The sequence below is a fragment of the Neospora caninum genome, chromosome VIII, assembly GCF_000208865.1.
Source record: "Neospora caninum Liverpool complete genome, chromosome VIII".
NCBI lineage: Eukaryota > Apicomplexa > Conoidasida > Eucoccidiorida > Sarcocystidae > Neospora > Neospora caninum.
Window position 1 is genome coordinate 4,774,340 of NC_018395.1, and position 17,552 is coordinate 4,791,891.

Consider the following 17,552-nt stretch of genomic DNA (forward strand, 5'->3'; position numbering starts at 1 on the left):
TCATTTCCTCGTACAAGAACAAAAGACACGCAGCCGCCAGGTGGACCCGTCAGGTGTCGGGTGTTGCCCCTCGTTCGAGACAAAAATACGAAAAGGACGCGAGGGACTGCAGAGATTGCAGATGCGACACAGAAAACACCAAACGCCTGCGCAGTCCTGAGAGACTCCACATGGGCACCTCAAAACGCCTTCAAAGGGACCGTACGCCTTCCCTGCTGCACGCTTCTCGAAACCGCGATGCAAAGGCACATACGTGTGAACGTGCACGAGTAGGCATGCTCGTCCACACAATGGGGGGCTAGGCGGCGCGCGTGTGAGGCTCTCCCAGTTTTCCGATCTCTCTCAGGGGAAATATCATTCCTCCCCTCTGTATACATATATATCTACGGCTATGTAGATCTATCAAGATCGAGCGTTTGCTCTTCTAATATATATATATATATATATATATATATATGCATGGAAGTATAGGTTGACTGATAACAGTAATCCATATATTACGCCTAGAACTTAACCGATGTGGAATAGTCTTAATGTAATATGATATTGAAATCCAACACTTTTAGCTGTCTCAAGCAATACAGGTGGGTGACGGTGTTCTCTTTTCCTCCTCATACATCTGTATCTATGTGGGTGAACACATATAAGCGTAGTCGTAACTTCCAAATATGTATATCTACTAAACATATATATATATATATATATATATATATATATATATATATATCGAGCTGCAGCTGAAAGAGGCAAAGCGCGAGGGCGCACATGGCGAAAAGTCGCAGGTCGTAGCGCTCAGGTGTCGTCCAGCGACAGTTTCCCAAGACCTCGCGCGTTTGGAGAAACACCCAAAGCCGCCCCGCCCCCCAGTGCACGTGCGACAACCCCACCGCGCAACTCTGACGCAGGCGAACTCGTCCACGCGACGGATTCGCCCGAAACAGAGCCGCATGCAACTTGCTTCCCCATCCACACCTATTCCACTTAAAACGATTTACATATATATATATATATATATATGCATGTATGTATATGTGTGTGCTTGGATGTACCTGTGCATGCACGTAACGCTACATTTACTTTGTGTTCTGTGTCAAGTGTGTATGCATTCGCCTGCATCTCTGCATTTATCCATCCGTAGCTCAACGCGCTGCCCTATATGTGTGTACACAAGCATGTATTTTTCAGATTGTGAAACGAGCGAGAAAGGCACAGAGAGAGCAGTCGCCGACCGGTTACAGGTGGGCGCGTGCCGAAAAAGAGAGGTCTTTCAAAAGCCCAAATACGTTTGGAAAACGCGGCTAGCCACAGCCGAGAGAGAAGAGAAAACATGCCTGCTCAGGCCTGCCAAACGGTGAAGAAGCGAAATAAAAAAACTTGCTCAATCACGCTTTCCCCCACCTAGTGCTGACACGAAAATCGCCAGTACCCCTCGTCCCACTTTTCAAATCACCGCCGTCCAGCTGCTGCGCCCTCGTGTCTCGACAACGCTTCCGCCTTTCTTCTGTGCCTCAATCTGACTGAAAAACCCAAAACACCCATATCTCAATCTCACACAAATCCCTACCCATGCATACCTATACAAACAGTACATAAATATATATAAATATGTATATATTTATATACATATATATGTATATATATATATATATACTTATAAAGATCGGTTGATACGTGCGCTGGAGGCCTACCACTCGTCGTCCTTTATCGAAACCATTCCGGGTCTCATCTTTTCAACGTGTTCGGCCTGTTCTGAAGTTTCTCTCTGGCTCTGCTCTGTGCGAGTCTCGCTTCCGGACTCGACACTTCCCTCTTCTTTCCTCCTTTTCGGAGGCTCTTGATCGAATTGTCTCTCTCCTGACTCCTCGGAATCTGCCGCTGGGGAAGCGGAAGAACGGGCTGCGCCGTTGCTGTGTGGAGAACGCGAGGCGCCAGCTGTAGCTCCGTCGCCGGCGGTATCGCGCGCTTCCTCTCTCGCTCGACTGCGCTTGCTTCGCACTCCGCTCTCGCCTTCTGTCTCTCCCTCGCTCTCGCCGTCTTCCTCTCCATCGCGGTTGGCCTCTTCCTCGAGTCCCTGCGGTCCCAGGCGTCGCTCGCCTCCCTTCGCGGCGCTCCGCAATTCCGCCTTCTTCAACTTCCTTTTCCTGCGTCTCTCGCGAGCCGCGCGGTTCTTCTCCTGTGCCTCGACGATCCGCCGGTGCCGCTGCAGCTGAAACTCCTCAGCCTCGACTTTCTTCCGCCAGTCGGCCTCCATTTCTTCCAGGCGCTTCAGCTCCACATTCCGCGTTTGCCGATACCGGTCGAAAAAGTCGCTGCCTGAGAGAAACAAAAGACGAAAGAAAACTAACGCGGATGAAAACAGGAGACCGCAGCGACACGCAAAGAAAGAAACACACCACCGCCGTCGTCATGCCCCAGTGTTCACGTATCCAGGAAAAAGATATACCTATACCTATATATATATATATTCTTAAGGAGATAAATAGGCATATGTATATACAAGTAAGTGTACGGAAGAAGCAGACAGACGAATGCTCGACACCACATGGCCACATGCAAAAAGTGGGGCTGCGAGAGGCTGCTTGGTGGTCTGTTCAGTCGTTTCTCTGGTGTATTTGATGCCTCTTCCTGCGCTCCAATCCAGCTTTCCGTCGACCGCGCTTCTCGCCCGAACTCCCGAAACTTCCTCGCCAGGTGGTGCTTTCTGAGAACACCCAAAAACCCTTCGACTCTCCGAGCTCTTTTTGTCGCTCTGCGGAGTTTCTCCTCCTCCTCCTTTTCTGTCCCATGCGTGCGTCTTCCGCGCGTGTGTCTCGTCCGCGCCTGCTGGAACCGCTTCCGCGTTTTCGCCTCTTTTGCTTTCCCGCAGTCTCACCCGCGCCTGCGGCGCTTCCCCAGGCGTTGACGACTTTCTCGATCTTCACCGGCGGGGGGAGTTTGTCGGCATTTTCGTCCTCGAGGAGAGAAGAGGTCGAGGGAGAAATCGAGAGCTTGATGCCGTCGGCGAGCTCAATCACTTCGGGCCGACTCGAATCCTTCTTCTCGCCCACCAGAGACTCGTCCAAACCCGCGAGCGTCGCGCGCGACTTCGCAAGGGCCTGCGTGGAGAGCGGCGAAGGAGACAGCGCCATGGCTGCCAGCAAACGGAGAAAGGAGAGAAACGGATGGACGCGAAAGAGACAGCGGGCGAGATTCAAGCATGGGGAGAAAGAATGAGAAAGAAATAGAGGAGAGAGAGAAGTTGAGGGAAGTAGCGCAGGACGATGAGCGACCAAGAGGAGAGCGGTGAGGCGCGGAAGAAGGAGGTGGAAAGAGAAAGAGAGGCAGCTTTGAGGAAAAGACGAAGTGAAGGGAGAAGAGAGAAGGCGACAAGAAAGCAGACGCTTGGATGCAGAAAAACGCCGTAAGAGACTCCGAGACTTGAAGCCTCAGGGGAAACAGCAACCTCACAATATGAGAGCGGAGAAGCGAGAAGATAAGATGCTTCGCCGCTCTCAACAACCGTAGAAAATGAGGTGTACGTACACCTCATCAGCATGGATTGTCTCTACTCCGAAGACGCCGGGGCTTGAGGTGTATGTACACTGGTTCTTTCGCGATTTTCTGGGACCGCTGTCTGGTTCTTGCACCGAACCGAGACTTGCGGCAGAAATCTGGAGCGGTTGGAGAAGAGGAAACGGAAGACAGAGAGCGCCTCTTCTCCACAGCGCCCGGGGATGCACAGAGTTCCGGCACATCTACTCCTCAGAAAAGAAGTCTCAGTTCACAGCGTGAAAAGCACAGAAACGCAGAATTCGCCTCGGGGAGTCGGCCGCCAATTTGCTCGACTCGCACGCGTCTGTCATTCGCATGCAGTTTTGCGACTCGTTTCCCTTTTTCTCTCCCCGCTCTCAGCTGTTGCTGGCGTTCTCCCTTGTGATACCGCTTTCTCATCCTTCACTTCCCATCGTTTCTGCTCTTTCTGTTTCTGCTCCTCTCTCCAAGTGCCTTCTCTTTTTTCTGCGCCCCCACAACGCTCGAAGTCGCCTCGTGTCGGTCCATTCTTTTTCACTTTCGCGGCAGCGTTTTGCAGAGAGCGGAACGGATCAGGGGTACAGGAAAGGGCCCGAACGGTGGGGAAATAAAGCTTTTCCAAAAGAATCTGTCGTTTCTTCTTCTCCGCGCGGCCTGTTCTTCCCACATCTTCCTTTCTGAGACAAGAGAAGCTGCCGACTTCTCGCGAAATTCGGACGGGACCGGGCTGTCGGCTCTCTGAAGTCCTCTTTCGCTTTTCCCCCGCTTGTCTTCCCCTGTTTCCTTCACCTTCTCTTCCCCCCTTTTCTCCTCCTCTTATCTCCGATAAAAGTATCTGGGCCATTTGCCTTCCGATTTGATTCCGTCCACCGCACCGTCTCTCTTCACCTGGTGTGCGGCTGTTCTCCGCGCAAAAATCAGCCCCGCCGCGTCCTAGCTCGACTCAGCCAAGACTCTTTCCCGACTTTCGTTACATTTCCTTTTCTCCTTGTTTTGCGATTCTCGTCTTCGCTTGTCCCTGTTTTCTCGCCTTCTCTTGTCCCTGTTTTCTCGCCTTTTTCTCTCGCCTTTCTCGCGATGGCAGACGACGAAATCGATCACATGTTCGCGGGCGAGCCTGGCGGGTTGGGCGACGATTTCGGCGAGGATTTCGGCGACGATGAATTGATAGATGACTTCGACGTCGAACGCGCCGCGGCTGCCGCCGGACACGAACCAGAAAGTGACATTCTCGATCCAAATGACCCCAGAGCTGGGGTAAACGAATGCGACGGGGGACCCACAGCACGCACGGACAGACAGACACGCATATATCCGCGTAAATATATACATTTATCTACGTATCTATATATCTACATGTATACATATACGTATGTACTTATATATATACAGACATATGTACTATATCTACGTATATACACATAAATACATACATATCTACGTATATATATATATATATATATACCTTCATATGGGCATCTCGATATGCTTGTACAGATTAGTGTCTGCATTGCAGCTTTCTGCAGTTACATGCATATATATATGTATATGTACATGCATTTTTTGAAGCCGTTTTTTCCCGGTGTTACCGCTTGTTCTCGCGTGTTTCCGGCTTTAGCTTTTTTCCGGTCATGTGTGTTTTTTTCCCGGGCTTTCACCCGTTTCACTGCCTGTTTCGCGTGCGTTTCAGCGGCCGCACGCCCGGCCCAGTGAGGGGCCGCGCATAACGAGTCCGTACATCACAAAGTTCGAGAAGGCGCGAGTGATTGGCACACGCGCTCTCCAGATCAGCATGAACGCCCCCATCACCATTCCTCTCGACGGCGAGACGGACCCGCTGATCATTGCAGAAAAGGAGCTCTACCAGAAAACCATTCCCTTCACCATTCGCAGATACCTGCCTGACGGCAGCTACGAAGACTGGAAGATCCAGGAACTCATTGTCGACTAGAAGCACCCGGCCACCCTCCTGCGCCGCGCGTTCACTAACCCAAGAGACAGGAGGAAAAGGACAGAAGGAGCGAGAAAGGGAGCGGGTCTAGTGTCGCTCGTCTTTCTTTTTTTTTGCTGGCTCTGGACCGCGCCGCTCCAGTTAAAGTCCGGGGGGGGGGGGGGGGGGGCGTTCCATTCCGTTTTTCAGCAACGAAGGGATTTTCTTGGGTCTCTCTTCGCGAACGCTGCGTTGTCTCCGACTGTTCAAGAAGGGTGTTTGTCTCTGGACAGGCGGAGAAGGCCGCCGCGCTCCGAGGGGTGTATGGCGACGGCACGACCTGGATCAAGGACAGCCGCGAACGACGCACAGGCTCAATCAAACGAGCCGAGCCTTCTCTCGCCTTCTTTTCTCGCTATCTCTCTCTACCGTTTTCTCTCTCTTCGTTCTCTCCCTGATGTACTGTCTGCCACAAGGCCGGGCGAGGCGCTCAAACAAAATCTTAGCCGGGGGAGGGTCCGCGCGCAAATCGAGCGGCGTCTATACACTCCACGGGCGGAACTGGGCCAGGGGCGTTGCTAGTTGCTTTCGATCCTGTCCCCCTGAGAAGCCGTTCTCGGGGCCTTGTATCGCGCTTTCTTTTTCTTCGATGCAGCCTCTGTAGTCGCGCTTTTGTTTTTGCTGTCTCCTCCGCTTTTCTCTTCTTCAACGCGTCTTAGTTTCTGCGTTACATGCGCGGGTCCACGTGTTTCGTCTCGCCTTTCTCTCCCTGGTGTGTTTTCCCCCTTTTTCTCTCTTTGCCTTCTCCTGGAGTCTTGTCTTTCTCTCGTGCACGTGACGTAGGGGCGACCTGTGGACAGAGGGTTCGTGCTTGTTTCTGTGTGGGATGTCGTTTGGGGTGTATAGAGACGCGACGAGCTTTGACTGCGAGGACGCGTGTCTATACACGGTTTTCGTGGCCAGTACGGCGACAGCTCCCGTGAAAAGGCCTTGTGTCTCCACAAGGCGCGAGCAACAGGAAAGGCCGCGCGAGAAACCGTCCCGAGGCGGCGAAAAATCGCGACGCGTCCGCGCTGCAGCACGTTTGAAAGGTTATACAATCTTGGAGAGAAGACGAAGCCAGAAAGCAGACACACACCGCGAACTGCCAAACGCAAAATCAAGTCTCAGCCTCCGAGACCCCAGCAAGACGCCGAGTCTCGTCTCTCCCACATATGCATATAAACATATATATATATATATATATGTATATATATATATATATATGTACGGTTGAATACGGCTGCAAGAAACCAGGATAGTCACGGGAAAGAGGGTCGGTTTCCCTGTGATTCGTTTGGTTTGGTTGGGACTTCGATGACCGAATGAGAGAAGGCGGAATTTTTCTGCTCCGGCGCAGGAAGCGACGCGCACCGCGCTCGCGTTTTGTACACAGAGGTCGTCTGGACAGGAACACGGTACAGAGTGTGTTGTGCTTTTTTCACGTGGAACGAAGAACGGTGAGGAAACGCACGAGGCGCTCGACCGTTATCTTCGCCACGCCCACGCGTTTTTCCCCGCAGAGAATGAAACGGTGACGTGTGCGGGCGGCCAAACCCCGTAAGCCTGCGCGCGTTTCTCCCAAAACAGCACACATGCCTCTACACTTGTTCCGCACTTCTCTCGTCCCTTGTGCTCCCCTTCTCCCTTGTTCTTTCGACGCCAGTGGGTTTCTCGTCTACTCGGCGCTTTCCTTCAACTTGAGCTGCTCGTATATGAGGAGTCGCCACATGTTCTTCACAAATCCTTCCGCTTCTTCGTCGAGAAACTTTGCAAGTTCACTGAGCAGTTCCTCGGCCTGCGGGCGATCGGAGACGCGCTTCACGATGTAGTCAATCACCTCGAGCACGAGGCTTTCTTCGGCGCCCATAAATTCACACACTTTCTTCCTTACCCAGGGTCGGAGCTTGACATCCAAAATGTTCTTCTGAAAACGCACACGCGAAACGGAAAAACGCTCTCCTGGTCCGAAACCGCCCGGGGGCTTCTCCCTCTGCGCACCGCACGTGTCGCAACACGCCTCCAATGACATAGATCTGTATGTCCACGACTACCGAGATGCATACATGCATGTAGACACGTATCCCTACTATGTTACATATATATATATATATATATATACATATATATATATATATATGTAGAGATATATGTAGAGATATCTACGCGTGCATAGACACGTTCAGAGGTAGTTTATATTTAGATAGCCTCATACATACACATGTCCCAGTTCCTGCACATATCTATCTATACAATCAGGTGTGTGTGTATGTGTTTGGAGGGGCACTGAACAATGCATACATTTATTTATTGGATGTCGAAGAAAAAAGGAACAACGGCGGGGCAAACGTGACAGAACTGAAAACGCATAGCGCGAGGAACGGGTTTTTGTCGAGGTTGCGACTGAGCTGAAGAAGGATTTGTTCGTACCGAAATGAGAAGAGACCAATCGATGTCGTAGACAAACAGTTTCTCCTTCTCCGTGGGGATGCTGCGAAGACCCGAAAAAGACAGCCAGTGAAGAGGCCCAGGAAAACGAAAAAAACCGCGACGAAGAAACTCTAAACCAGTCCCCTGCCATCTCTACGTATGCTAAAATAGACAGTTGATTCGTTTTATGGACACGATACACATCCCCAAACGCGCATCTATCCTGCGTTTGCCCCTGTACATGCATATCGACCTAAATGTATACATATATATATATATATATATATGTATATGAATATGTATATATACTTACATATCTGGTTCGAAGTCTGTGCACATCTGGGTAGGTAAATCTGTAATTATGTGAGCATTTTTACGTCCATTTCTCTCTCTCTCTCTCTCTCGATATCCCTAAGATCTATTTCTGTGTATCGGCCCATATCGATGCGCGCACGACTCATTCTCGATATCCATTTCCTTCTTTTTTACGCGTCGACAGGATTTCTGCCTGCACGTGGTTTGTATTTTTCGGAGAGGGCGTGCTGTCCTTTTGCGAAACCGCCCCCCGGCAATTCGATCTTCGCTTACGATGCGAGAAGCTTCTTTGAGTGTTCGATAACTTTCAGCGTCTCCTTCGCCTTTTGCATTTTGTTAGTGACGTCGCGGTGCTCGTCGAGTTTCGTGAGGGGTTTGTGGCGTCTCTGGCCGTCGAAAGTGTCTTCGTCGTCGCCGAAAAACGCGAGAAGTTCCTGAGACGAAGCGACTTGCGCCGCACTCGTCCTTAGCTACAGACGAAGTCAAATCAAAGACCAGAAACGGAGAAAGGCGGGTTTTCAGATGGAGAGATGGATGTCGAGACGCCTCGCTGTGTCCTAGGAAGCACACACGGTGCCGCTCTAACGCGAGCCACGTGTGTGTGTGTGTGTGTGTGTGTCTGGGCTTGCCTCGTTTCGTCTTTCAAAGGGGAAACGGTCCTCTCTCTTGCGATGACTCCGGGCAGAGAAAAAGCGGAAAAAAGGGTGCGTTGCCCGTCTGTGGGAGGCGAGGGAAGAGAAACAAAATACGCAACTGGACCTGAGCTTTTTGACGGCTTACCTCCGTTTTGATGCGGCGCGAATCCTTCTCGTGTCGGCCTTTCTCTTCTTTCCGTCCCTCGCGTTTGCTCTCGCCTGTACCCTCGCAACTCGGCGCCTTTTCGCCGGAAGACGAGGGCGAGTACGCTTTCTTTTTTCGATCGTGGTGGCGAAGCGAGGGCGAAGACGCGGCTGCGCCGCGGGGATCGGTTTCTCGCCCGCGTAGCTCTTTCTCCCGCGTTTCTCTCTCGCCGTAGTGCAGACTGGTCGGCCGGGCGTCGCCCTCGCCTTCTTGCCGAGAACAGTTTCGTTTCCGTTCCTGAAAAGCGAAAGACGCGAGAGGAGGCAGAGAAAAGGGAGAGGTGGGAAACGCGACACGCAAAAGACGGAGGTAACGCGGAGAACCGGGGAAAACCAGAGAAACACCGCTGACACCACCGCGGAACAAAGAACGGAAAGCGCTCCCATCTGGGAAAAAGAAACACAGAAAAAGCGAAGGACTGGAAAAGCGAACGATTGAAAACGCGCTGCTTGTCGGCTATACCCGAGTGAGGACGCACTGGTATGTCCGTTTTGATATTCTTCTACGTCTGTCTTCTCGTGTCGTTCGTCTTTTCTCTCCTCCTTTCTTCCGTGCCGTTCTCTCGTTCTCGTGCCTCGCCGCCTACCTCTCGCCTTCGTCGTTCTTCTTCGCGCAGCTCTTTTTCTTCTTCTTCACGGTCCTCCGCGTCGTCTTCTGTTTCGCGTCTTCGCCTGCGCTTCCGCTCTTGGCGGCGCTTCGGGTCTTGCAATCCGGCCCACCAAACTGCGACAAGAATTCACAGCGAAAAAGATTTGAAGTCAAGTTACCAAACACTTCACAATCAACAAAACACCTCTCCCCCTCAGCTCCCAAAACGAACTAAACACCCATCTAGCGAAACAGGCATGCATCTGCAAAATACATGTATATATATATATATATATATGCAGACACAGATGTGCATACAAAGGTGCACATTCACACATCTTTGCACGTGTTTTTCTTTCAGAGCCATATATACATGCGTGTCTAAATGGATCAATAGAGGTAGAAACGCGTGTCGGTTCGTTTCAGTTTTGGGCATATATGTTTGGACGTGGAGAAGCCTCGAAACGAATTGGAGGCGAGAGGAGGCAGGAGCGTGAGGCGGCGGGCTGCCGCTCGAGATTTGATTCAAAAATGCGCATCAACAGGCTCTGTCCACGGCGGCTCACCACCACGGAGGTCTTCGTTGATCAGTTGCTGGCGCTCGTTGTCGCGGATCTCCTGTTCCAGCGCAATTTCCCTGAAAAAAAACTCCAAAAAACTCCCGATTCGCTCGCTTTCAACATGTCGACACCATCGACGCACCTACCCCAAACAAAACGCTTCCACTGGATACACACACATTTCAGCGACGCCTATATATAGAGATATACATCTACCTCTCTATCTATCTATCTATCTACATATATATATATATATATATATCGAGAGGACGAACGCGGCGATGGTCTCCTGCGCAGAGGCATCCACGGATGCACAGTGGAAACAGAGCAGAGGGACTCTCAAGGGAAATCGACAGATACACATGTCTCACGTATATTAGAGACACATGTATACTAACCAACATTAAAAGAAAACAGAAATATATATATATATATATCTGCGTATACGTGGATGTCTCCACATCTATATCTCCCTCTACATATATATATATATATATATATATATATATATATATATATATATATATGGGTATGGAAACATAGAGCTCTAGGGGAGAGGCCTGGCAGGTGGTTAACGTTCTGCAGTTCCAAGAGCTGTCTTCGTGATTAAACAAAGACAAGAAAAAATTACTTTTCCTTGTTCTGTTTGAAGTCCTCTTCGCGAGTGATCCACTCCAACTCGCGGCGCCGGAACTCTCTGAGAGGAAAGAAAGGAAAATGAACAGTGATATGCACAGAGAGAGAGCGAAGTCGAGACGGTGCACGCATGCAGCGACGACGGCAACGGAGACATTGAGAGGCCAAGGGAAAGCGGGTGCGTGTGCTACGTTCTCGCACTCGAAGCAACTCCGGTGTATCGTCCCAACAGAAGTGACGAATCCCCACGATTTTTCAAGATGCACGCGTCTCAAGTTCTACAACAGGAGAGCGATAGAGATGCCGAGAGACAAAATGCATACGTGCACGCATGCACATGTTCACGACAAATTATATTTTGTGCCTCATGGACGCCTCCGTGGGTCACCAGACGAGTCGAGATGACCGCAGAAAAGAGTCAGCGAGGCATTGGCCAAGAAAGGCAGGGAAAATGGGCGAAGGGAGAAGAAGGAAGGAAGGAGACAAGGAACAGCGAAGAAGAAGAGAGAAGGAGAGGGAAGAAAGAAGAACAAACAATGAAATGAAAAAGACAAAAGGACGAAACAGCAACGGCGAAGAAGGGAGGAGACGGAGAAAGCGAGAAGAAGAAAAGGGAAGAACGAGAGAAGACAGGGACAAGGAAGGGAGAAGAAGAAAGAGAGGACAGCGGGAGAAAAAACGAACGGAAGACGAACGGGAGAAGAAGAAAAAGAGGAGGAAGTCGCAGCAAGTCGAGGCGCCGGCGTACTTTTCAAATTCGGAGTCGCGCCGCTCCAAGTGGTGAAGTCTCTCAAGTTCGCGGCGACATGGCCGGTAGTCTTCCGTGATGTATCTGCAGAATGGAGAACGCCAACAAAAGAGACACTGACCCACTTGTTCACGATCGCACAGATACGCAAAGACAACGTCGGGCGATTCTTGCAAAGAGAACGTAAAGGCGTCATGTATAAACATACATCCTAAACGCAAAACGTTATATCCATACACACACGTATCCAAAACCGCGAACCCTTTGCATCGAATTGTATGCATACGTTTATCTCCACATACACATAGATACATATCTCTAAGCATACTGATATATATATATATAAACGTGTATACATATATATATATATATATATACAAATGTTTCAACAACAGGGACACGTAATGCAGCTCTGGTCGACAAAAATCCGATGCATACGCATATCTGTCTATCATTTTCACAGATATATATATATATATATATATATGAGAAGAGCGCGTTGCTGTGGCGTGCACGCACCTTCTTCTGTCTACGCCGTCAGGTCCAACGCGGTAAACGGAGCAGGAGGATGCAGCCTCTGCGAGTTCTGGATCCATCGCCTTGAGTGCGCTCAAACCCGCAAAGGTGCCGAGGCCGCCCGCAGCCGCCACGACGCTCGCTGCAGACTGTGCTTCGTCTTTCGACGGCGGACCTGGGGGCGCGTTCGCAGGCAGCGGAGCTGGTGCTTCCGTCACCGAAGACGACTCTCTCGCGGACGAAGAGCGACGCGAAGCTGCGCGGGCGTCAGCGCGCGCACCGTCGCTGAAGCGCACACACAGGGAAAGACGGGGGGACGGATAACGTCAGACGGGAAATGAGAAAACAACAGAAAAGAACAAGAAATAACTGGGTTTCCGGGGAACCAATGAACTCCTTTCAATGACCCGCAATCACTAAGCGCACCCAGATTTTCACATACATATGTATATATATATATATATATAGGAGCGAGTATTTTTGAGCACAAAGAGGCAGGTGGTTTGTGGAGATAGATGGATCCACGGTGGGCACGACGCAAGAGACGAGCAGTTATTTGTGCACTTCTGCATATATATATATATATATATATATACACGCGCGAACGTTGATGCATATCTACGGCACTTCCTCTCTCTCCTTCAATCCATCTATTTACATGTGTGTGTACAGTTTCATGCATGTTTGCGTTTGAGAGCAAAAAAGGAGGGTGTGCCCGTGGGTCTCCCTGCTAGGGCGCGGCGCCTCAGGCTCACCTGGACGAGGCGCCTTTTCCACTGCCTTCTTTGTCCTCTTGATGCTTGTCTCCCCTGGCATTGCTCGCCTGTCTCTCCTCCTGGCGAGTCTTCTCCTTCGCCTTCCCTTCGTGTTCTCCATCGTCAGGCTGCAGCGCATGCAGAGAGGCAACACTGGGAGCGTAGAGAGTCGAGGGGGAGAGAAACCGTCCTCCTCTACACAGAGGCTGATCGCCGCCTCGCACGTGGCAAGTTCCCAACTCGCCCCCCCGAGCTGGCGGAGAGCGACCGAGGACAAACACGGACAAAGAAAGGAGAATGGTAAAGCGAAACCAAAGGCAAGAAAAGAGTGCGATTAAGAAAGTGGACGGAAGAAGAAAACACGAAGCGCCCCACAGGCCTGGGCGACAAAAAAGGCGGGTAAACCTGAGAGACGAAGAAGGCAGAAAAAGTGATTTCGAAAGGCGAGAACGAGGCAGCAAGAAAATGAGAGGAGGCAGCAGGACGACGCAGATGCAGACCTTTGGCCAGTGTCTCGCCGCTTTTCACCCACCGGAATTTGCGCCTCTTTTCGTTTCACCACTTCCAACACAGCGGTGCGCAGACGCGCCGTTTCCTCGTCGATCTCCTTCTCCACTTCTTCTCGCGTCTTTTCGCGAAACTGCACAGAGCCGCAGTGTGAGACGGAAGAGGAAAAGTAACGACACGAGAAGACCCGCCAAAAAAGAACGGGAAGACGGAGCCGTCTTTAAAACTTAAAACGCAAACGGGACGAAACAAAGAAGGGCTGGAGAAACCGAAATGCGAGATCGGCCAACCACCGCAGCGACGAGAGAAACGAACGACGTTTCGAACCGTGCGTCGATACCTTCCGGCCTCCTCTGCCACGCGCACAGACACTTTGAAGTGTCTGCAAGTCTCTCCTGGCAATTTTCACGAGTTGTTTGCACCTTTTCGCGGACGAAGTGGAACATTTTTTCAATTCCCCCGGAGACTTTTGCGGCAGCTCGGCAAGAAAGAGGCACCGGCCAGGACTCCTCTTTTCGTTCTCACCGTGTGCAAGGTGGAGAGAACGCGATCTTCTCGCACACGATTCACCTCAGCCCGAACTTTTTCGTTGCAGTTCACCTGCGGGAAATCGGACACGGTCCAGGCGGAGCGCCGACGATTGAAGGAAGCACAGGAGACGCGGAAGAAGGACCGCGAAGACGGCGCGGAGAGAGGAAAAAGAAAGAGGCGGAAGGGACGAGAGCTGCGACGAGGAAAGAGCGCTTGAGGGAGAGAACGAGACAAGGAAGGGGGAGCGCGAAGAGGCCAGAGGATCTGTGTTGCCTACCTTGAGAGCCTTTCCGCCAATGACTAGGTCAGGGAGGACTTCGAGTGCATTCAATGCTCCGACTGCGTCTTGGAAATCGCAGAATCCAAAGGCGGCAAGCTGTCCCGTCGTGGGATCGGCCTGCCGGTTCCACCTGATCACTCGGCCGCACTCCTGAAAAGAAGGAAACACGAATCGATCCGACAGACGCTGCAACCGATAACGAAAAGAGAAAACGACGAGACCGCGCTCATGCAACACCAGGAGCGCGGCGGTTTCGAAGTGAAGAGGGCTCCGCTGGACAAAGAGCGAGGCGGCAATTCGCGGCAGACGTTTCTCCTCCCCACAAAAAGAGCAAAACTGGAAGCAAAAGAACTGGACGTTGGCGAGGGGAGACGGAGCAAGAGACGCAGAGAGAAGACTCCCCCGACGCGGGTTGGAAGGACGTGAATCGAGGTTTGGAGTCGCGTGTCGACGCACCGCGAGAAGTAGCCGCATAAAGTCGTTGTCCACGTGGCGGTTGATGTTTCCGATGTACACGGTCACAGCTTTGCTAGCCTCCTCGGTCTTGTCCGAGGCCTTCGTGGAGACTCTGTCCTGTTGCGCGGCGCCCGCCAGTCCCCCCGACGCGCGCGAGTTCGAGCCGAGCGCGGAAGGGAAAAACGCAGCGGAGGCGCCAGAGGGAGAGACCAGAATCGAGGGGTTGGGAAGAAGGCCAGGGTGGCCTGGACGAAACGCCGCGGGGGTGGAGCCTGGAGCAAAAGGAAGGAAGGCGCGAGAAGGAAAGAGAAAGAGATGGAAGCAATGGACGGGCGAGAAGGAGAAGAAAGGAAGGAAAGAGAGGAGAGAAGGAGAAGAAAGAGGTGGAAGCAATGGACGGGCGAGAAGGAGAGGAAAGGAAGGAAAGAAAGAGAGGAGAGAAGGAGAAGAAAGAAAGGGAGGAGAGAAGGAGAAGAAACAGGTGGAAGCAATGGACGGGCGAGAAGGAGAGGAAAGGAAGGGAAGAAAGAGAGGAGAGAAGAAAGAAAGGGAGGAGAGAAGAAAGAAAGGGAGGAGAGAAGGAGAAAGGAGCGGCAGCAAGCATAAAGAGTCTCCGGGAAGGCGCGGGGTTGCAGAACATGTGGCAGTCATGTGGTTCTCGAAATGGGAAAAGATCAACGACAAAAAAGTCATAAAGGATCGAAATTTTCCGCAGTGAGAAACGGGACAGGGAAACACGGAAACAGACGAAGCGGGCTTTCTCGTGTCTGGGCATTCAGATATAGATGGCGAGAGAGATTTTCTAGTTTTTGTTTTGTGGCGTACCTGGGGGTGGGAGGTGAGGCACGCCGAAAAGGTGCATGAGAGGCGGAGCTCCGGGCTGCGAAAACGTGAAGAGAGACAAAAAAGAAGTGAAAGGACGAAAGGCGAAGACGCGGGAACCAAAAAAAACGAGTGCAGAGAGACGAAAATCATGAGAGATGCAGAGAGAAGAAAGGACGAGAGAGAAACAGGCAAGCTGAGAGCCAGAGGGGGAAAACGAGAAAAGGCCATCGTTGGTACGTAGAGACAGCGGGGGATAGACCAGAGCATGTATTCTCACGTAGACTGGCACAGAGAGAGATGTATCGATGCAATAGGTAAACAGATTTAGGAATGAACAGAGAGACATTGAGTGCAAGGCTGAAGGGTAGAGACAGGAAGGAGAGACAGGAAGTTGAGACAGAAAGAACAGGCAGGAAGAAGGGGCAGGAGAGAGGCGGTGAAGAGAGAAGATTGACAAGGTAGACAAAAAACTCTTTTTTTACCATTGCAGGCCGTGGAAAGTTTCCAACTCCCGGAGCGCCGATGCCTGCCATCCCCGCAGCAGGCTGCGCGGCGCCTCCTGGCACGAAGGGAAGAGCCCCGGGATGCATGACGGAGACCCGAAAAGCGATGATGGAAAGGAGGGAAGGAGAGCGGCAAGAGCAAACGAGCAGACAGATGCAGAAAGAGATGCGAGGGGAATTCGACAAAGAAACGGCAGAGAATGGCGCGCGCGGGAGAGAAGAACGGCGCCTCGGAGACTCTGTCTCGGTCTCTCACAAAGATGTACAAGAAAGGAGAGGCGAGGTAAGAAAGAAGAAACGAGGGAAAAGTGAAGAAGGACGAAGCAGATAGAGAAGAAATTGATTCCGGAGTTTTTAGGCGGGGCAGGGTTATAGCGGCAGGCACATACACAGAGCCGCGAAGATCCCCAAGAGAAACCGAAACGCGTCCGTCTGTTTTCCTCAGCGGCTCTCAGACCCTCGGAAAACGGAGGCAGTAAAATCGAGAAGAGAGAAAGAAGGTGAAGAAAAGGCCAGGTGTTTCCTTTTCTTCTCTCCCCCCTCTCGCTCTCTTCTCCAAGACGTTTTTTTGCAGCGCTGTCTTGGCCTGCGTGTATACGTCCTTTTTCCCCCCGTGTCTTTCTTCAGATCGGCCTCTCTAAGATCCCCTAGAGAAGCGCAAAGTGCGGTAGAAAGAGGAAACCGATTTTTCTTCGACTTGTCTGTGCTCCTCTTCCTGCGTCCCTCGCCCTCCAGGGCGCTGTTTCTTTTTCCGGTGCCGCAGGCGGAGAGGCGGGCAACGTGTGCGAAAGCTCCGCGCGAGAGAAGAAGCATACCGAGAGAGACACCGCGGAGCAAGGGCGTTCTTGAGAAAAAAGAAAAAGAGTTTTGGAGAAATCTTCGGCGAGGCTGTGACGCCTCAGAGGCCGCAGGGAGAGAGGCGGCAAATCGAACAGGGGGACACGGACGCGCGCAAGGCAGCGTGTGCATGTCCTCGAATGGGAAAGGCCGTTGAAACAGACATGCGTTGTCGAAGAAACGAAAGAATCTGTCCCGATTTTATGTGGCTGGCAAAGGCGACAGAGTCTCCGTGCGAAAGGGCGAGCAACGCTGGCGCAAAAACCCTCCTCGCCGCATGCGTCTGGCCACAAAATTCGAAGGCACGAGTCGCAAAAGCAGTGAAAGCGGAGAGAGGCCCAATCTCCGAGGTCGGAAGCCAAGATGTTCATGAGAGGGAGGGACCGGAGAGACAGAAAAAAGACACGGGAGACCGGAAGGGGAGCGTTGTGATGTTTAAAGGCATTAAAGACGATTCGCGCTTCCTCTCCACCTCCCCGATGGAATTTCCTCTGAGCAGCCAAGCGGGACAACACTTGTGAAAAGGACACTCACGGAGGGAAAACGCGAAATGCCGCGGACGGTGCGGTGTATGTACACCGTCCGAACCGAGGCAGACGAGCACGAAGTTATGTTTTGTCTTTTCGCTCGGCGAAAAAAGAAAGCGAGGCAGAAACGGAACAGGAGCAGTCTCGGTCGCCCTTTTCCCTCGTCGTTTGTGACACATCTTGTGTGCGTCAACTTGACTGAGCTTTTAGGCGCTACCA

At 51.7% G+C, this 17,552-nt stretch overlaps 3 protein-coding genes across 3 annotated transcripts; 1 reads left to right on the forward strand and 2 right to left on the reverse strand.

Moving 5' to 3' along the window:
* Positions 1-1,441: 1,441 nt before the first annotated feature.
* NCLIV_035990 (conserved hypothetical protein) lies at positions 1,442-3,535 on the reverse strand (the record flags this gene model as incomplete). Its single annotated transcript, XM_003883801.1, has 4 exons — positions 1,442-1,517; positions 1,689-2,313; positions 2,873-3,130; positions 3,523-3,535. The coding sequence occupies 4 exons, from the start codon at positions 3,533-3,535 to the stop codon at positions 1,442-1,444; spliced, it is 972 nt and encodes a 323-aa protein (XP_003883850.1).
* Positions 3,536-4,587: 1,052 nt separating this feature from the next.
* NCLIV_036000 (Polymerase (RNA) II (DNA directed) polypeptide F,related) lies at positions 4,588-5,461 on the forward strand (the record flags this gene model as incomplete). Its single annotated transcript, XM_003883802.1, has 2 exons — positions 4,588-4,767; positions 5,201-5,461. 2 exons carry the CDS (start codon positions 4,588-4,590, stop codon positions 5,459-5,461), a joined length of 441 nt encoding a protein of 146 aa, XP_003883851.1.
* A 1,696-nt stretch (positions 5,462-7,157) lies between these two features.
* On the reverse strand, positions 7,158-16,056 carry NCLIV_036010 (hypothetical protein; the record flags this gene model as incomplete). The annotated part of the gene is made up of 16 exons (XM_003883803.1): positions 7,158-7,406; positions 7,910-7,970; positions 8,498-8,694; positions 9,005-9,301; positions 9,651-9,787; positions 10,219-10,289; positions 10,844-10,909; positions 11,597-11,680; positions 12,116-12,397; positions 12,868-12,995; positions 13,400-13,507; positions 13,900-13,974; positions 14,183-14,335; positions 14,642-14,913; positions 15,467-15,521; positions 15,949-16,056. The coding sequence occupies 16 exons, from the start codon at positions 16,054-16,056 to the stop codon at positions 7,158-7,160; spliced, it is 2,343 nt and encodes a 780-aa protein (XP_003883852.1).
* Positions 16,057-17,552: the final 1,496 nt, after the last annotated feature.